The following is a 19,089-nucleotide window of genomic DNA, read 5'->3' as shown; positions in this document are numbered from 1 at the left end:
TACCAATAAAAACTTAAAAAGTAAATAAATAAAACCCACACTTAACCACCCCAAGTCACCAACAGCTCAAGAAAACAAAGTAAAACTCACAAAATTCCCTTGTAACTGTTACCACCATGATTATTTTGTTAGCTTCTTATGTGTGCTTTTATTTCTTGGTGTTACTTCTCTTTCATTCAATGGGGGAACATTTGCTTTTTAAACACAGACCAAACATTTCCTGGACAATACTTGCAACATAATCATTGCTAAATGATATTCCTCAAATGAATGAAAGAAAATCAAATTTCTGAATGCATTCTTTTGAGGAAAGTCTAAGAGTCAGGTAGGAATTAGAAAACAGAGAAGGCAAGTGGATTCCTTGAAGAGGAGTGAAACCATACATGAAGTATAAGAATCAGTGTATGTATGCACTATAGAATATACATGATATCATTTTAGACAAGTTAGCACTGCATAAATATGTCATACTCTTTTTCTTTTTGTGTTAGACATATCAACAACATGAGGGCAGAGAATGACACACAAATTTCAGAATTTCTTCTTCTGGGAATTTCAGAGGATCCTAGATTGCAGCCTCTCATCTTCGGGTTTTTTCTCTCAATGTACCTGGTCACTATTCTTGGGAACTTACTCATCATCCTTGCCATGATCTCAGAACCCCACCTGCACACACCCATGTACTTCCTCCTCTCCAACCTGTCCTTTGTGGACATCTGCTTCACCTCCACCACTGTCCCAAAGATGCTCTTAAACATACGTACAAAGAGCAAAGTTATAACGTATGAAAACTGCATTACCCAAATGCATTTTTTCCTACTGTTTTCAGTGTTGGACAACTTTCTGCTGGTTGTGATGGCCTATGATCGCTTTGTGGCCATCCGTCACCCCCTGCACTACACAGTCATCATGAGCCCCCAGCTCTGTGTGTTGCTGGTTCTGGTGTCCTGGATGGTGAGTGCCCTGCATTCAGTTATACAAAGCTTAATAGCCCTGAGGCTGTCTTTTTGTGCACACTCAGAAATCCCACACTTTTTCTGTGAACTTAACCAGGTGATCCACCATGCCTGCTCTGACACCTTTCTTAATGATGTGGTAATTTATTCTGCATCTGTGCTGCTGGTTTGTTTTCCCCTTGCTGGCATCCTGTACTCTTACTCTAAGATCATTTCCTCTATCTGTGCAATCTCATCAGCTCAAGGGAAATACAAAGCATTCTCCACCTGTGTATCTCACCTCTCAGTTGTCTCCTTATTTTATTGCACTGTGTTGGGAGTGTACTTCAGTTCTGCTGTCACTCCAAACTCACACTCAACTGCAACAGCCTCAGTGATGTACAGTGTAGTCACCCCCATGCTGAACCCCTTCATCTACAGTCTCAGGAACAAAGACATTCATAGTGCTCTGAAAAGACTCTTCTGAAGGAAACTGTAACAAGACACATTGCCCTGTACTGAAGAACTTTCCATAGACGCAGGGCTTAAAACCTCAGGAAGAAATTGGGGTTCTTTTATAAGATAGTAGAAATAAGATTTTATGTATCTATTTTATTCCTGAAGTTTCTGCTTCTTTTGTTTCAACATCTCTATATAGTTCAATCACAAAATTAACTTTATTATACATTATTCTTTCTATGGCATCCAAACATCACCATTTGATCATTTTCTAAATCTCTAGTATTTTCCTAACTTTACATCAGAATTATTAAAAATTTCAATTTGTCCCGCAGGACATAATTTTAGGAAATATTTCAACTTGAATGGCATATGTTCCACCAAATATTATTTTCTTTTCTTTAACAAAAACAGTAACAAGCTGCTCAACTATGCAGAATTGCTGTATTTGGCAGCTATGTCCCTAAATATAATTTCATCAAGGTAGAAAATCAGAGATGACATTTTTCACTTGTGTGTTTTTCATTCCCTTATGCATTATTTCCTTAACTGCTTAAGAAGACTTAATCATATTCTGATATTTTATTGATGGTCAGTATATTTTACCATCTTTAGGATCATGTTTCTATTTTGCCTTAGTGTTAACAGTGCCTATCATAGCCATGGGAAGAACTGGACCCCTGAGTTACTTACTCCATCAAATTACCAGATGGGTATTTCATCTTCAAGATGTCATCATTAAAATTATAGTAATATCACCAGTACAGTGTGTATGTGGGAGATGTTCTAGTGGGAGGGGAAGGGTGAATGAAAGAGATTAAAGTGATGGTATATAGTTGATGGATTTCATATACCTATATTAAATAAAACTAAGAAACCTCTTGTAATTGCTTTAAGTGGGGTGGGAAGAGGATTGGGGGGAGAGACTTTGGGGGCAATGTAACTAATGTACAAGATTGGAAGTGTCACTACGGATCTCCCTGTATAATAAATATATCCTAATAAAATTTATTTAAAATTATAGCAATATCCAAACAATGAATACATGTGTGGTTCTTATGTCTCAGGCATTTGAGGAGGAAGAGGAATATATGCAGCTGTAACAGGGAAGCTCTTAGGGTTCTCCAGTTCATGGAATTACTTTGTGCTTTTAATTTTAGTAACATTATTAATTGTACATGAGTGAGGTTTTATGTGATATCTCCACACATACACTGTTCAGTATTCAAATCTACTCTTCAGTTTTCCATCTTATCACAACCCTCTTTTGCCATCTGCTAATCACTCTTCTATATTAACATTGTCTACTTTTAAATTTAGCCTGTGAAAGTGAATATCTGGTTTCTGTATGTGGCTAATTTTTTCAGGCAAAATGTCTTCCAGTTAAAATAAATACAATAGTGATAAGATAGTAATAAATACTGATGAAATGAGGACAACCTATGTTTCCATTTGCTCTTGCTTTGATCACATGATAAAGCGAGAGCACACAAGGAATGTATGAGGATAGGTAAGACACCTAAAAAACTAGATAACATTTGTTGCCCTCAACGCAGAGAAACTAAAGCAGATACTTTAAAGCAACTGAGGCCAATAGGAGAAGGGGACCAGGAACTAGAGAAAAGGTTAGATCAAAAAGAATTAACCTAGAAGGTAACAGACATGCACAGGAAATTAATGTGAGTCAACTCCCTGTATAGCTATCCTTATCTCAATCAGCAAAAACCCTTGGTCCTTTCTATTATTGTTTATACTCTCTCTTCAACAAAATTAGAGATAAGGGCAAAATAATTTCTGCTGGGTAGCGAGAGTGAGGGGGGTAAAGGAGGGAGCAGGGGGAAGGGGTGAGAAATGACCCAAACATTGTATGCACATATGAATAAAATAAAAATTAAAAAAATAGTTCGCTTCTTGGTATGAAATAAATTGCTACAAAATTACTGTGTTAAAACAACATGTGTCTGTTACCCTTTATTTTTGTTTTCTTTTTTTTTGGTGGTTCCAGGGTTTGAACTCAGGGCCTCAAGCTTGCTAGGCAGGCACTCTACCACTTGAGTGACTCCACCAGTCTTTATTCTGGAGTTGAGTTTCAGGTATGTCTTGGCTGATTTATCTGCTTAGGGTCTCACCAGTGTGAAATTAAACTTTTGAAGAGTCAGAGTTCTCATCTGGAGCTACCAAGACTCCTCCAGGCTCATTCAGGTCCTCGGCAGAAGTGAGTTGCTTATGTTGACAAGACGGAGGTACGGTTATCTTGCTGTTACCCAGGGCTCACTTTCTGTACTATGAGCTGTCCACAGTTTCTAGCCATGTGGACGTCTCACAACATGGCAGGTTCTTAGCTAAACAAACATGATCTCAAAGACCTCTTCCCTAGACATGTTTGAGACCTTCCCTATCTCTGGTCAACACACTTCCCTTATTTGCTGCCTCCAATACTTTCTTTCCATACTTCATATGTGTATAATAACCCATTGTGTTCTCATTCATCCTCCTGCCTGAGCTATTTCACCAGCATCACACAAAGCAAGCCTGTAAACAAATCATTTACGTATTTATTGATATAGCAAACATCTACTGGACATCTGGTAGTCCCATGGCATCAGTTCTGTTCTGGACTGAATGTCTCTGTGTCCTCTCAAGTTCATATGTATGGAACCTAACTCACAATGGGCCTAACTTGGCAGACCACTAAACCATTGTGATCACCATTCCTAGGTGTTCAGAAAGAGATTTACAACAAGTTAAACAGCACAGAAGGAAATTTTATAAAAAACCAAATATATTTATTTCCTGTTAGAAAAACTCATCCATTTGTCATTTTGTATATATATGTTGAAGGGGAAACAATAATATAACTGGTGTTCAAAAAGAAGCTTAGTAACAAGTTTTAGAATGATCCATTCTAATAAAGAGCTTTGTTGTTTATAGCTATTAGATGTACCTTCAACTGTTTTCCTTTTAGAAGCACATATTCCTTATTGCCCAATATAGACCTATATACTATCATTAAAAGAATGATGTAACTCCTCTTCTATTATCAGCTTTGCAGCAAGGTTTGAATGTGGCACAATATTCCATTACAAGAAAGAAATCTGTTGCTGATAAAATATAAAACAAATAAACCTAAATTATAGAATACTTAATTGCTCTTTGCCCATAAGTGTACATAAAGTGGTCTAAATATATGTTTTTGAATTTTAAAACTACTTATAAGTATGTGACTGAATAATAGTGCTTCACTTGTGTTACAATGTGTTTTAGCTGTTTTGGATAAAATTTGAAGCCAATATTATAGTACTCATTTTTTGATATCAAGTGATCATAGATCATTCTCTTTTTAGAAAAGGATTATTAATTTTTCAGACATCAGGGCTGTGTCATCAACCATAAACAAGGCTTTGTGGAAGTCAAATGATGTACTTAAGGCAGGTTCATCAGTAATAGACTTTGGAGAAATTTTAATTGCAGGTTGAGGTAAGTTGGCAGGATTTTAGAACTCAGGAAGGGAGAAGACTACATACAAAATGAGGAATAAATACTGAGTGATGTGGCATATAATCAGCTGTCTTGGAAACAGCGAATCATTCAGAAATATTTGCTTTCACTGTAGACCTTTGTACCATGAGGGAAATGGTGTGCCCAGGATTAACGTAATAGAAGAAAGTTGTATTTAGGGACCAGAGACACAGAACTGTAAATATTACCCATTTCATTTTCTCTCTGTGAGTACAACCTTGGTCTGAAATGGATAGACATCTTTTGTTTGGTGTCATCACCTGGCTCAGGACTGATGGCTGACACCTTCCTACTGTCCTGTCTGTTGAGATACCTTCAGTTGCGATACCATTGTCGACAAACCAAGAAGGAGTTTGGATGTCCATGTAAATATACTCTATTCAGAAAACCTAGCCAGGTGAATCTAAGAGATCAGCAGGTGCTGCAGCAGAGCTTGTGAGAGATGGAAGACAAGCATGTTTACCTAAGCTCACCTGTGAGTCAATGAAGCCCAGCTCAGAGCTGAGAGAGGGCTGAGGCTGTTTCCTTGATTGTTTCATTAATTCATTGATGTGTTTATTTACCATGTTAGAAAGAAAGTGAACATTGAATCCAGGAATGCAGGGTCATTGTTGACAGTGAAATGAATCTAGGTAGAAGAAGGACTGAGAGGATTATTGTGGTTAATGCTGAAGGAGAATGTGTGTCCAAGGATCTCTGTATTTAATCAGGTGGAGATAGAGAAACTGTGGAGGGACATACAGTGACATGAGAGTGTTTCATATTTCTGAAATGGAGCATCTTTTTCATTTTCTTATTATTTCTTTGTGTCCTTTTGCCTAAATTGTCTACCATGCTAGAAAAGGAAGTGAACCAGAATTTCAATGGAGGTTTCCAGTTTATATTTCTCTACTTAATGTTAGAGTGATGCTTTGCCTCCCACCCAATTTTAAATTGTATTTGTAGGAATATCTCTCTTCTTCTGAGTTTTTTTGAATTATTCAAGATAATTTTGCTTGCCCATGATAGTTCTATGTGATTGTCTTGATGTTCCTCTAAAATGCATTATTGATTCATACTGAAGCCTTTTTCATTTATTTTTGGTTGTACTGGGGCTTGAAAAAAAGGGATTTATACTTGTTAAACAGTCATTTTACCACTTGAGCTATGCCTCCAGAACTTTTTTGGAGTTATTGTGGAGATAGGGTCTTGTTTTTCTGCCTAGGACAGCCTGGACTGTGATCTGCCTATTTTATCTTCCAGCAGAAGCTGGGATGATTGGTGCATGCTGCCATGTCCAGATTTTTTCCAAGGAGATGGGAGGCTCACAGACTTTTTTCCCAGGCTGGCCTGTGGATCACAGCCTTCCAAGAAGCTGGGATGACAGGCACACACCACTGCACCCAGCAACAGGTTGAGATGATATCTTGCTAGTGTTTTGTCTGGGCTGACCTTGAACCCTGAGCTCAGCCTCCCAGGTAGCTAGGGTTATAGGCATTAGCCTTCTGTGCCCAGCTCATACTGAAGTCTTTATTCCCTCTGATTTGGTAAAATATGTGAGCTAGGGAATAGCTTCATTTTCCTCAAGCAAGACAGCCATTTTTATCAGTGTGGGAGATTGAGGCAGTGGAAGAAGGCCTTGACATGAGTGCAGCTATATCAAGGGCCTCTTGGCTGATAGGCACAGACCCAGCCAAGGGGAGGCAAGGTTCAGCAAGGCTGCATTGCAAGAAAAGCAGGACACACTGACCTGGTCAGGATAGTCTGTACTAAATAACAACATACCACAGCTTCTCTGTTCCTGCTGCCTACGAGACTGGACCCATGAGAACTTGACCTAAATTTCACCCTGCTTTCCCATACATGCTGCATAAATAAATGTGCTTGGAGGTGGAGGGGGTCGCAGGTGTCTCTTATCAGGATCATCGGACCCACCAGATCCCAGCTTTTGTTATGTCTGTCTTTGTGTCTTTTTCTTAATCCCCAGTCACCCCCTAGTCAGGTCGATGGACCCTCTCAATCAGCTTTTTGTTTATTATTCAAGATTCTCAAACTCAATTAAAATAAAACCTTGTCATGTATTAAATACCAGTGTACACTGAGACAAAGTTTCTGGTTCACTCACCAAATAGTAAGTAAGTACTTACCACATAACACATTTGAGGTAGATATCGGCCAATTTAATAGTTATCAATGATATCATCAAAGTATTAGTGTTATGTATCTGCTTTCATCTATATTTATTCAATTTTGTTTAATTCAAGTATTTTGACACTCCTCAATTTAAACTGATTTTATTCCCCTGCCATTCTTTTATTTTACACTGTCTTCTCTTTAAAGATTTTATTCTCTAAAACACAGTCATAATTGTATTCCACTGTGAATGCACAATGGACAAAGCAGGTGACTCTGCTCATTCAGATCTTGCATCATGATGTTGAGAGTCAGCACAGTGTAGGAAATGCAACGCCCACAGAGATAAGCCACAGACAGGGATTCTACTCCACATAAAAGGAAAGAGTTATGGTTCATGCATAATTTTTGTAATTTGTACTGGGGAAGACTTTGTCTGATGAACAGAACCATAGGCAAATCTTGAGTGTGCACAGTGACTTTATTCAGAGTGTTCAGACCTGAAAGCCCTGACATAACACAGGAAGGATGTCACACAGGGAATGGGGATGGAGTCTGCCTCCTTTGTTCTTATGCATAGGAAACCAATTTTATTTCTCTTTCTTTATCAGGATAGTTTAGCAGTTAGATATACCAATGGGTTTTCACTGTGCAATCTAATAAAGTTTATCTCAGAGAACTAAAGAGGAGATTAATTTTCACCAGACAATTAGAAGTGTAGTGAAAGGGAAAATAGGGAAAAGTTCATCACTGGGTCAAACTTAGATAGAAGGAATATTTTGAGTTTCTGTGTCACAATACAGTGATTATAGTTAATGAAATTTACATTAAAAATAGCTAGACTTTGAATATTTTCAGCAAAACAAAATGGTACATGTTTAAGTAGATGGATAAGCCAATTACCTTCAATTGATCCTTGTACAATGTCTACATGGATAGAAATCACATTTTACTCTGTATATGTGGATAATTCTTATGGGTCAGTTCATGCAAAAAATCATCATAACCTAATTTACCAAATTAATACTGGATTTAGCATGAAAATCTATTGTAACACTTCATTTAAAAACTGTACAAAGTTTTCCTCCTTCTGTATCCTATTTTCTGAATTTTTATTTAATTCTTCCTTTTGAGCTTTTTTCCCCAAATGGTTGTTCAGTTTGTTTTGGAGCACCCAAAATATAACAATGCTTCTGTCCTTTGAGAAATTTTTTTGATCTATTATTTGTTTGCCAGTCCTTAAGGTGATATGGTTGGAAGCAGAGTGTAGCCAGAAACAGAGGAAAAAGGGAAGCTTTCTCTTCTCTACAACTTCTCTAGGACCACTGAAGATATTATACATTTCCCCTTTAAGGTCACTTAATTTCTCTCTCTCTCTCTCTCTCTCTCTCTCTCTCTCTCTCTCTCTCTCTCTCTCGCAGTGGAGATAGAAACCAGGGCTTTGCTTACACTGGAAAGTATTCAGTCAAGGAGTGTCATGCTCAGGAGAACTTTTGACATTCTTTTCTTATTCAAATTTAAGAAAATTTAGTATTCATTACTAGTACAAATAGGTTTCATGTGAAAGTTCTATTACCATAAATTAATTCTTCAGTGGGTTTCATGTGATATTTAAAACATGCATATATTTTACTTTGATCAAATTCACTCCTCCTATGTTACTCCTTAACCACTCTCTCTCTTTCTCCCTCTTTTTTAATTGTTTTGGTGGGTTTCATTGTGGAATGGTCTTATATATCTAGGATATATTACTTGTATAATATACTGATATAATATTCATGCCTCATCACACTGTCCATTCCCTTTTCTCACCCACTTACTACCCCACCTCCAACCTGAATAAAATACAACCTTGCCATTTCTAATGTCAATGTACAGCTAGGAGTAATTCCAATTAATTCAACAAATAGCAGTTGAGCACCTTTCACATGGAACAGAACTTCTAGAACATTTTCACTATATTCTTTTATGTCTAGTCTTTGAAATGCAATTATTTTTCCTTGAGACACATGTGAAGCATGCTTATTGGTGCTATTGTTAATTGCACTTTAGCCTTCATTTAAAAAATTTTTTTGAAGTTATTTTATGTTTTTAACATGTGACTTTAAACACAGAACCTTTGCATGGAGGTAAAAGTTGGTTTTAATTAGATTCCATTTTACTTAGTTTTTTTTCCCTAAAAGCTCAGAATTAACTCCAACAACACTGAGATTTTTATTAGCCAGACATCAAGTCTCTATTATATTAATGAAGAATTAAAAGTTGGAGCCAAAGAAGACATGCATTCATAGTTCTCAGGACAGAACAACTCTCTCCATGAAGACAAAAACTTCCTTGTTGATTGACTGTAGATAGACGCTTGCATTGATTTCAACAACTGAAAGAAACAAAGGAATTTTCTTGTTTACCAAGTCAGTATTGAAGAAACCCCAGTTAAATCCCATTTACTTTCTCTTATCTTGTATGGAGTTATTATCCAAGATATTTTTTGACCATGGAAATCTTCCAGTCATCTCTGTTCTGTGTAATACAATCAGGATATGTACATGAACAGAATGTCAGAGCACAATGACTAGTAGTGTGCTCAGCTTCAAGGCTCTGTTTTGGGCAGCAAAACAGAGCTCTTGACTTGAAAATTTACCTTCTAAATGTGTCCCTAAATGGCCAGACCATGATTCACCATCATTGGGAAAATTAGAATCCTCACTGGAACAATGGGAGATAGATTAAACAACTTCTTTAAAAGAAGTAATTAAATGAATAAATCGGAATTTAGATAAATCTGTAAATTTAGGTCTTTAAACATCATTAAATTAAAAAAATAAAATGGCACATTTTATTTCTCTTCTTTTTAAAATTCATTTATTCACATGTGCATACATTGTTTGGGCCATTTCTCCCCCCTGCCCACCCCCAAGTACCCTACTTCTCCTCCGTACCCCACCTTGCTTCCTTACAGAATCTGTTCTGCACTTTTCTCCAATTTTGTTGAAGAGAAAACATAACCAAAAGTAAGAAAGACAAAGCGTTTTTGCTAGTTGAGATAAAGATAGCTATGCAGAGAGATTCCTAGCATTGCTTCCATTTACAAATGTGTTATAATCCAAACAAATTCATCTGTACCTGACTTTTTCACTAGTTCCTGATCCTCTTCCCATATTGACCTCTGTCCCTTTAAGTTCCCCAGTTCCTCTGGAGTGGGGACATCAAACACTTTCATGTTTTGGGTTTTCTACCTATCTCCATACCTCCCATATGTGCTGTCCCCTTGTCATGTGACCCAAGTCTTACAACATTGCTGCATTTGCCCTAGATATAAAGTCCACATATGAGGGAGAACATATGATTTTTGGTCTTTTGAGCCTGGCTAACCTCGCTCAGAATGATGCTCTCCAGTTCCATCCATTTACTTGCAAATGATAAGATCTCATTCTTCTTCATGGCTGAGTAAAATTCCATTGTGTATAAATACCACATTGTCTTAATCCATTCATCAGTGGTGGGGCATCTTGGCTGTTTCCATAACTTGGCTATTGTGAATAGTGCCGCAATAAACATGGGTGTGCAGGTGCCTCTGGAGTAACCTGTGTCATATTCCTTTGGGTATATCCCCAGGAGTGGTATTGCTGGATCATATGGCAGATCTATGTTCAGATTTTTAAGAAGCCTCCAATTTTTTTTTCCAAAGTGGTTGCACCAGCTTGCATCCCCACCAGCAGTGTATGAAGTTTCCTTTTCCCCCACATCCTCACCAACACCTGTTAGTGGTGTTACTAATGATGGCTGTTCTAACAGGGGTGAGGTGGAATCTTAGTGTGGTTTTAATTTGCATTTCCTTTATGGCTAGAGATGGTGAGCATTTTTTCATGTGTTTTTTGGCCATTTGAATTTCTTCTTTTGAGAAAGTTCTGTTTAGTTCACTTGCCCATTTCTTATTGGTTTATTAATTTTGGGAGAGTTTAGTTTTTTGAGTTCCCTATATATTCTGGTTTTCAGTCCTTTGTCTGATGTATAGCTGGCAAATATTTTCTCCCACTCTGTGGTAGTCTCTTCAGTTTAGAGACCATTTCTTTTGTTGTGCAGAAGCTTTTTAGTTTTATGAAGTCCCATTTGTCTATACTTTCTCTTAGTTCCTGAGCTGCTGGGGTTCTATTGAGGAAGTCCTTGCCTATACATACTACTTCCAGAGTATTCCCTGCTCTTTACTGTATTAACTTCAGAGTTTCTGTTCTGACATTAAGGTCCTTGATCCATTTTGAGTTGATACTAGTACAGGGTGACAAACATGGATCCAGTTTCAGTTTTTTTGCAGACAGCTAACCACTTTTCCCACCAACATTTGTTGAAGAGGCTGTCTTCTTCATCGTATGTTTTTGGTGACTTGTCAAAAATAAGGTGGACATAGCTCTGTGGGTTTATATCTGGGTCCTCTATTCTGTTCCACTGGTCTTCATGTCTGTTTTTGTGCCAGTACCATGCTGTTTTTATTTCTATTGCTCTATAATATAGTTTGAAGTTGGGTATTTACCTCCAGCATTGCTCTTTTTGCTGAGTATTGCCTTGGCTATTCATGGTCTCTTGTGTTTGCAAATGAACTTTAGGGTAGACTTTTCAATCTCTGTGAGGAATGTCATTGTGATTTTGATGGGAATTGCATTAAACATGTACATTGCTTTTGGTAGTATAGCCATTTTTACTATGTTGATTCTACCAATCCATAAGCATGGGAGATCTTTCCACCTTCTGTATTCTTCCTCGATCTGTTTCTTCAGGGGTTTGTAGTTCTCCTTGTAGAGGTCATTCACATGCTTTGTTAAGTTTACTCCTAGGTATTTGATTCATTTTGAAGCTATTGTAAATGGAATTGTTTCCATATATTCCTTCTCAGTTTGTTCGTACTTGGTATATAGAAAAGCTAATGGTTTTTGTAAGTTGATTTTGTATCCTGCCATCTTGCTATAGCTGTTTATGGTCTCTATGAGTTTTTGGGTCTTTAAGATATAGGATCAAATCATCTGCAAATAGGGATATTTTGACAATTTCTTTACCTATTTGTATTCCTTTTATTTCTTCTTCTTGCCTAATTGCTCTGGCTAGGAATTCCAGTACTATGTTGAATAGAAGTGGGGATAGTGGGCACCCTTGTCTCATTCTTGATTTTAGGGGAAATGCTTTCAGTTTTTCTCCATTAAGTATAGTGTTTTCTGTAGGTTTGTCATATATAGGCTCTACAGTGTTAAGGTACTTTCCTAGTTTTCTTAGAGCTTTTATCATGAAATGGTGTTGGATCTTGTTGAGGGCTTTTTCTGCATCTATTGAAATGATCAAGTGGTTTTTGTCTTTGCTTCTATTAATGTGCTGTATTACATTTATAGATCTGCATATGTTGAACCACCCCTGTACCTCTGGGATGAAGCTGACTTGGTTGTGGTGAATGATCCTTCTGATGTGTTGTTGGATTCTGCTTTCCATTATTTTACTGAGGATTTTTGCATTGATGTTCGTTAAGGAGATTGGCTTATAGTTCTCCTTTTTGGAGGTGTCTTTGTCTGGTTTTGGAATGAGTGGAATACTGGCATCATAAAATGATTTAGGCAGTTTTCCTTCCCTTTGTATTTCATGGAACAGTTTAAGGAGGGCTGGTATTAGTTCTTCTTTGAATATCTGATAGAATTCAGCAATGACTCTATCAGGTCCTAGACTTTTCTTTTTTGTGAGACTCTTGATTGCTGCTTCAATTTCTTTTTGTGTTATAGATCTATTCAGGTAATTAATATCCTCTTGGTTCTGTTTTGGATGATCATATGTATCTAGAAATCTGTGCATTTCTTCAGAATTTTCAAATTTATTGGAATATAAGCTCTCAATGTAGTCTCTGATGATTTCCTGGATTTCTGTGGTGTTTGTTGTTTTCTCCCCTTTTGCATTTCTGATTTTACTGATTTGGGTTTTTTTTGTCCTCATTTTTGTCAGGTTTGCCATGGGTCTGTCAATCTTACAGATTTTGTCAAAGAACCAGCTTTTTGTTTCATTGACTCTTTGTATGTTTTTTTTTTTGGTTTCTATTTCATTGATTTTGGCCCTTATTTTTATTTCTCTCCTTCTTGTTTTGGAATTTGCTTGTTCTTGTTTTTCTAGGAGTTTGAGATGTAGCACTAGGTCATTGTTTTGAGATCTTTCTGTCCTTTTAATATATGCACTCATGGCTATAAATTTTCTTCTTAGGACTGCCTGCCTTTGCTGTGTCCCATAGGTTCCAGTAGGTCATGTTTTCATTTTCATTAACTTCTAGGAACCTTTAAATTTCCTCTTTTGTTTCATCAATGACCCATTGATCATTGAGTGGTGTTCAACTTCCAATTGTTTGCATGTTTTTCACTGTTATTTTTGTTGTTGAGTTCTAGTTTTAATGCATGGAGATCAAATAGAATCCATTGTATTATTTCTATTTTCTTATATTTGCTGAGGCTTGCTTTGTGCCATAGATATGATCAATTTTGCAGAAGGTTATATGGGTTGCTGAGAAGAACGTATATTGTGCAGAAGTTGGATGAAATATTCTGTAGACATCAGCTAGGTCCATTTGATCTATGGTGTGATTTAGTTCTAGAATTCTTTTATTGATTTTTTGTTTGGATGACCTATCTATTGGCGAAAGCGGGTTATTAAAGTCTTCCACTACCACTGTGTTGGAGTCTATATATGTTTTTAGGTCCTTCAGAGTATGTTTGATGAAATTGGGTGCATTGACGTTGGGTGCATATAGTTTGCTAATTGTTATTTCCTTTCAGTGTATTTCCCCTTTTATAAGTATGGAGTGTCCTTCTTTATCTCATTTGATAAATGTAAGTTTGAAGTCTACTTTGTTCGAGATAAGTTTTGCTACTCCTGCCTGTTTTGGGGAGCCATTGGCTTGGTAAATTTCACCCTAAGCCAGTGCTTGTTTCTGTCAATGAGATGGGCCTTCTGTAAACAACAGATTGTTGGATCTTCCTTTTTAATCCAGTTTGCTACATGATGTCTTTTGATGTGGCAATTAAGTCCATTAACATCCAGTGTTAGTATTGATAGGTATGTGGTGATTCTTGTCATTTAGTTATTTTTGTTGTTTAAGGATTTGATTGTGTGCAGCTTAATCATTGTTACTCTCTACTTTCTTGCCTTTTCTTTTCCTGTGGTTTGGTACTGCCTGTCCTTTCATGGTTTTGTTTGCTTTCATTTTATGTGTGCAGAATTCCTTGAAGAATCTTTTTTAGTTGTGGCTTATTGGTCATATATTGTTTTAGTTTCTCCTTATCATGGAAGACTTTTATTGCTCCATCTATTTTGAATGATAGTTTTGCTGGGTGGAATATCCTAGGGTTGGAGTTATTTTCTTTCAGTGCCCCAAATACCTCACTCCATGCTCTTCTTGCTTTTAATGTTTCTTTTGAGAAATCTGCTGTGATTTTGATGGGTTTACCTTTGTATGTTATTTGTTTTTTCTCTCTTATAGCCTTCAATATTCTTTCTCTATTCTCTGTGCTTGTTATTGTAATGATAATATGTCGTGGGGGTTGTTCTATTTTGTTCTAGTCTGTTTTGTGTCCTGGAGGCTTCCTGTACCTGAATGGGCATAGTTTTCTGTAGATTTGGGAAATTTTCTATTATTTTTTTGAATACATTATGAATTCCTTTTGCTTGCACCTTTTCTCCTTCTTCAATGCCTATGAGTTTCAGGTTTGGCCTTTGGATGGAGTCAGTGAGTACTTGCATATTCCTTTCATAGGCCTTAGTTGTTTGACTAGTAGCTCTTCAGTTTTTCCTTTCATTTCCATTTCATCTTCAAGATCTGAGATTGTTCTAGTCTTCTGGATAGGACTTCCATTTTGTTTGTGTTTCTGTTTCATTTTTTTTTCTGTTGGTTTCCATATCATGGGTCACTTCCTCTTAATGCCAATTTTCATCCTTAATTCATTTATGTCTCTATTTATGGTTTCCTCTATGTCACTTTGGTGTTTATTTAGGGCTCCTGTGGTTTCATTTATTTGTTCTTGTGCTTTCTCATATTCTTTACTTTTATTGTCTCAGGATTTCTCCTGTACATTTTGGTTGACCATGTCTAGTAACATCTTCATGAAATTCTCAGTGATTACTTGGAGGATTTCTTCTTTCAGAGTGTTCTTGTGGACTTTGTTGGGTTCCTTGGGATAGTCTATCTTTGTTTTGTTGGAGTCTGGAACTAAGTATCCATTTTCTTCATTTCTTTCTGAATCTTGTATTAATTTATTTTTAGGGGAGAATGGTCTCCCTTTTTATCTTCCCATCACTCCACTTGGTGCTGTTTCTGTCCCTGGTCTGTGTGTTATTTAGTATTATTTAACTTACAATAGTGAACTAACAATAAAGAAATAAAGAAAGAAAGAAAGAAAAAAAGAGAGAACCAAAGAAATCAACAGGGAGTGGTGGTGGACAAACACATGAAAAAAAATTCCAGGTTCAGGAACAGTAGAATTTCAGTCTTTGTAGTTCTCGTGTTAGTCTTTCAGCATCCAGTCCTGGTGTTGGTATTGAAGCAGAAGCTCTGTCTTAGTCACATGAGGTGGTTGGGGAGACATGCCAGCTTTTATCCCTGTCTTTCAGTGGCAGCTTCTTAGTCAGGTCCTCCCTCAGTGAAGTGTGGTTTGTCCTCAGGTTCCAGAGATCAGCTCTGTAGCCCACCAGCTTTGGAGTTGAGTTTTTATGGTGTTTGTTTACTGGGGGCTTGTTTCTTTGCTTCACACCCTTACACTGCGACAAGGTCAGAGATCTGTCAGCTGGATCACTGCTGTCAGCTTGTTATGCTGGTTTGCTGACTGTTTTTCAACTTTGCAACATTGTTTGACATTGGATGTTGCTTACTGGCTCAGGAGATGACCTTTGTGTTCTTCTATCTGCCCTACTTCAGGCAGCAGCTTATCACCCACCCACTCTCGGCCCTTCTGCCTTTCCAGTCTTTGTTTACTGAAGGTTCATGTGGAGATCAGCTCCTTGCCCCTCCTCCCTTCTCTGGTGTGCTCAGAGCACCCCACCTCCTCTGCTGCATGTCCTTATCAGTTCCTTGTTTATTATTCAGTTATTTTTTGTGGGATCGGGTTCAGTCTGTCCAGTGGGCTATGCTGGTTTATTCCAGAGGTGGCTGTGGCAATACTGAATGCTGCTTATTTGCTCACCTGTTGGTCTGCATCTCCCAAGCAGGTTTGGAGCTGGCATCTGGTGGTGTGGCAGCCCTCCTGTTTTCTCAGTGTAATGTGGCATGGAGAAGCTTTGTATGGGCTGGGAGTTCAGGGCATCACAGTTTTGCTTCTTCTTGGTGGATTTTTTCTGTCAAGTGTGGCTCCAGTGTCTCAGCAAAATTTTTGATTTACAGAGCTCATGCTGTCTGCTTCTGCCCTCTAGTCTCCATCTTGGATCCCTCTGCAATGTAATTACATGTAATTATTTACCCATGCTGATGACACCAATTTGGCTATTATCACATGCTTGATGCACCACTCAACTTTGTTTACTGTAGTTATTTTGAAACCTGATTTTATTCCCTGCCGATATTTTATTTCAAAAACATTTAAGAAATTTGATCTGTATAACACAGACATATTTGTGTTACTTTGTATAAACAGAAAGGTGAACAAAGAAGGTGAAGTCTCTTCTCATTTGGATCTTGCAGCATGATGTTTAGACTCAGAACCATTCAGGAAATATGCATGTGATGCAATGTCCTCATGGAGCAGCCACAGTCAGGGATTTTATTCATTGTAAAAGGGAAGAATAGTCACGGTTCATGCAAAAATCTGTAGAATATGTACTTGAAAGCCATTGCATGATGAATGAGTTCACAGGCAGGACTGGAGGGTTCTCAATAGATTTGTTCAAGATCCCAAATCTGAAAGCCCTGAATATCACAGAATAGATATTACATAAGTGCATGTGGATGGAGTTAGCTTCTTCCTCTTTTTTTCATAAAAAACAATTTCTATTTGTCTTTTTGCTTATGGATAATGCACCAGAACGACAAATGGCAACTTGTTTTCCTGTGGAATCTAAAAAAAATGGTTTCACAGAGCTAGAGAATAGAATAGTGGCTACCAGAGACTGGGGAGAGAAGGGAAAGCAGCTAGGGAAAGGTTATTCAATGGGTACAAAGTTATACTAAAGATAGAAGGAATACATTTTGGTGTTTTGTTACACTGCACCGTGAGTATAGTTAACAATAATGAAATATATATAAAAATAGCTATAATATTTTCATTAGCAAGAAAATAAATTAGAACTTTATATTGTAACCATATATATGTACAATTATCATGTATTAATTTAAAAGCAATAAATTATTGAAAACCAACTGACCAGTTGAATACTGAATTGGTCAGGACAAATCTCTTCTAATATTTCATTTAAAATGACCACATTTTATTTTTCTTTGTAAATTTTGGTTTTATTCTTCTCTGTGAACAGTTTTCCCATAGGGATGTTCAGACTATGGGATGTGTCCAAATATATTATTACTTTTGTCTTTTGTGGAATTTGTTTTTGGTCTTCTATGATTTTGCTAGTCCTCAAGGGGATTTGTTTTGAGCTGGAATGCAGCAAGAAGTAGGCAAGAATTTGCCTCCTTACAGCCTATCCACTGAACTTCATCTTTTTCACTGGAGGATCTCTCTCTTTCTCTTTCTCTCTGCCTCTCTCCACTCTCCCTTCATCTCTCTCCCTATCATTGTCTCTCTATCCTGTCTTTTTCTGTCTTTTCTCTCTCTTGACTCAGCAAATATTTTTGTAATGTTTTCTTTACTGTGATGGAGGTGGAAGCCAGAGTCTTCCTTAAGTTACCTAATCACTCTATCACTGAGCTACAAACCCTGCAGAACTTTCAATGTTTCTATAAGCACATGGCAGACAATTGGCACAGCAAAAGGTAGCTTCATGTTTAAATGTATTTTGGATCTTTACAACTTGGAATTTCCATTTGCAGTTCATATATTCTTCTGCAGAAACATAATTTGATAGAGACAGTTAACATTCCCTTTCTCATAGTGAGACTGGTAGTGAGAAGAATGTGGTATGATCATGGTGTTAGGAGACCACAGCATGTAGCACTTTTTAAAGTGCAGTCTGTGTTTCTGTGTTTGTATATTTGGATTTAGGATTGCAAATAGGCTCAGGAGAAAGGGATCCTGGCTAAAAATATCCCAAAATGTAACCCATAATACAGAAACCAGATAATAAGGAAGCAAAAGTAAACAGGGATGCATTCCAGTTCAGAAGACATCTTTGCAGCCAATGCAAATTTAATAACATCTGCACATTCTGGCATATCCTGCCTGCAAGCATCATCAGCATTGTGTACATTTATTTTCATTATTTTCCACCACTGTCTCTCATCACTCTCCTTCTTGCCCATCCTCCTAGTCACATTGCCTTCCTCAGGACCTTAAACATTTGAATTGAGCAACTTCCTCAGGAAATTTACACTGTCAACTCTTCCTACCAACCACTAAGAAGTAAAGATGACTTTGTGTGTCTCCTCCTGCATTTCTGGGTTTCTTTGCAAATGTCACCATTATGGCGGCTTTGGCTGAAAATCCAGTAAAAAATATCACTGCCTATGAAATTTTGCCTTTCTTCTTTGATTATACCTGTCATCGTCTGTCCTGTCACATCATAATTTGTTAATGTAGTTGTATATTCTTTCATTAGCTGATCCTATATCTCTTTCTTTTGATTTAAGGAACTTTTGGTCTTTTTCACAGTTCACTCAGTTCCTGGACAGCATACTCAACATAATCATCACATGAAAAAGTGATCATTTGAAACTTGAAGACAGCAAACCCTGAATAAATGCTGAGAGTAGTTTAGGAATTACAAAATCGGTGATGGCAAGGAGATTCCTTATAGAGGAGCAGAAGCATATGCAAAGCCTAGGGATTTAATGACTGAGTATAGAATATACTTGACAGTATTTCGCTCATGTTAGTAACTGGATTGCGTAACACCATTTTCCCTCTTTCATAGGCACATCAACCACGTAGAGCCAGAGAATAATACACAG

General features: G+C 37.3%; 1 protein-coding gene across 1 annotated transcript; it reads left to right on the top strand.

The window, feature by feature from the left end:
• Nucleotides 1-504: 504 nt before the first annotated feature.
• Nucleotides 505-1,422, top strand: LOC141416329 (olfactory receptor 7A10-like). Its single transcript, XM_074053402.1, has one exon. It carries the CDS (start codon nucleotides 505-507, stop codon nucleotides 1,420-1,422), a length of 918 nt encoding a protein of 305 aa, XP_073909503.1.
• Nucleotides 1,423-19,089: the final 17,667 nt, after the last annotated feature.

Source organism: Castor canadensis, chromosome 14 (genome assembly GCF_047511655.1).
Source record: "Castor canadensis chromosome 14, mCasCan1.hap1v2, whole genome shotgun sequence".
In the NCBI taxonomy this organism is placed as follows: Eukaryota; Metazoa; Chordata; class Mammalia; order Rodentia; family Castoridae; genus Castor; species Castor canadensis.
The sequence above is the reverse complement of the archived record's forward strand: the minus strand, read 5'-3'. Positions and strand labels throughout refer to the sequence as shown.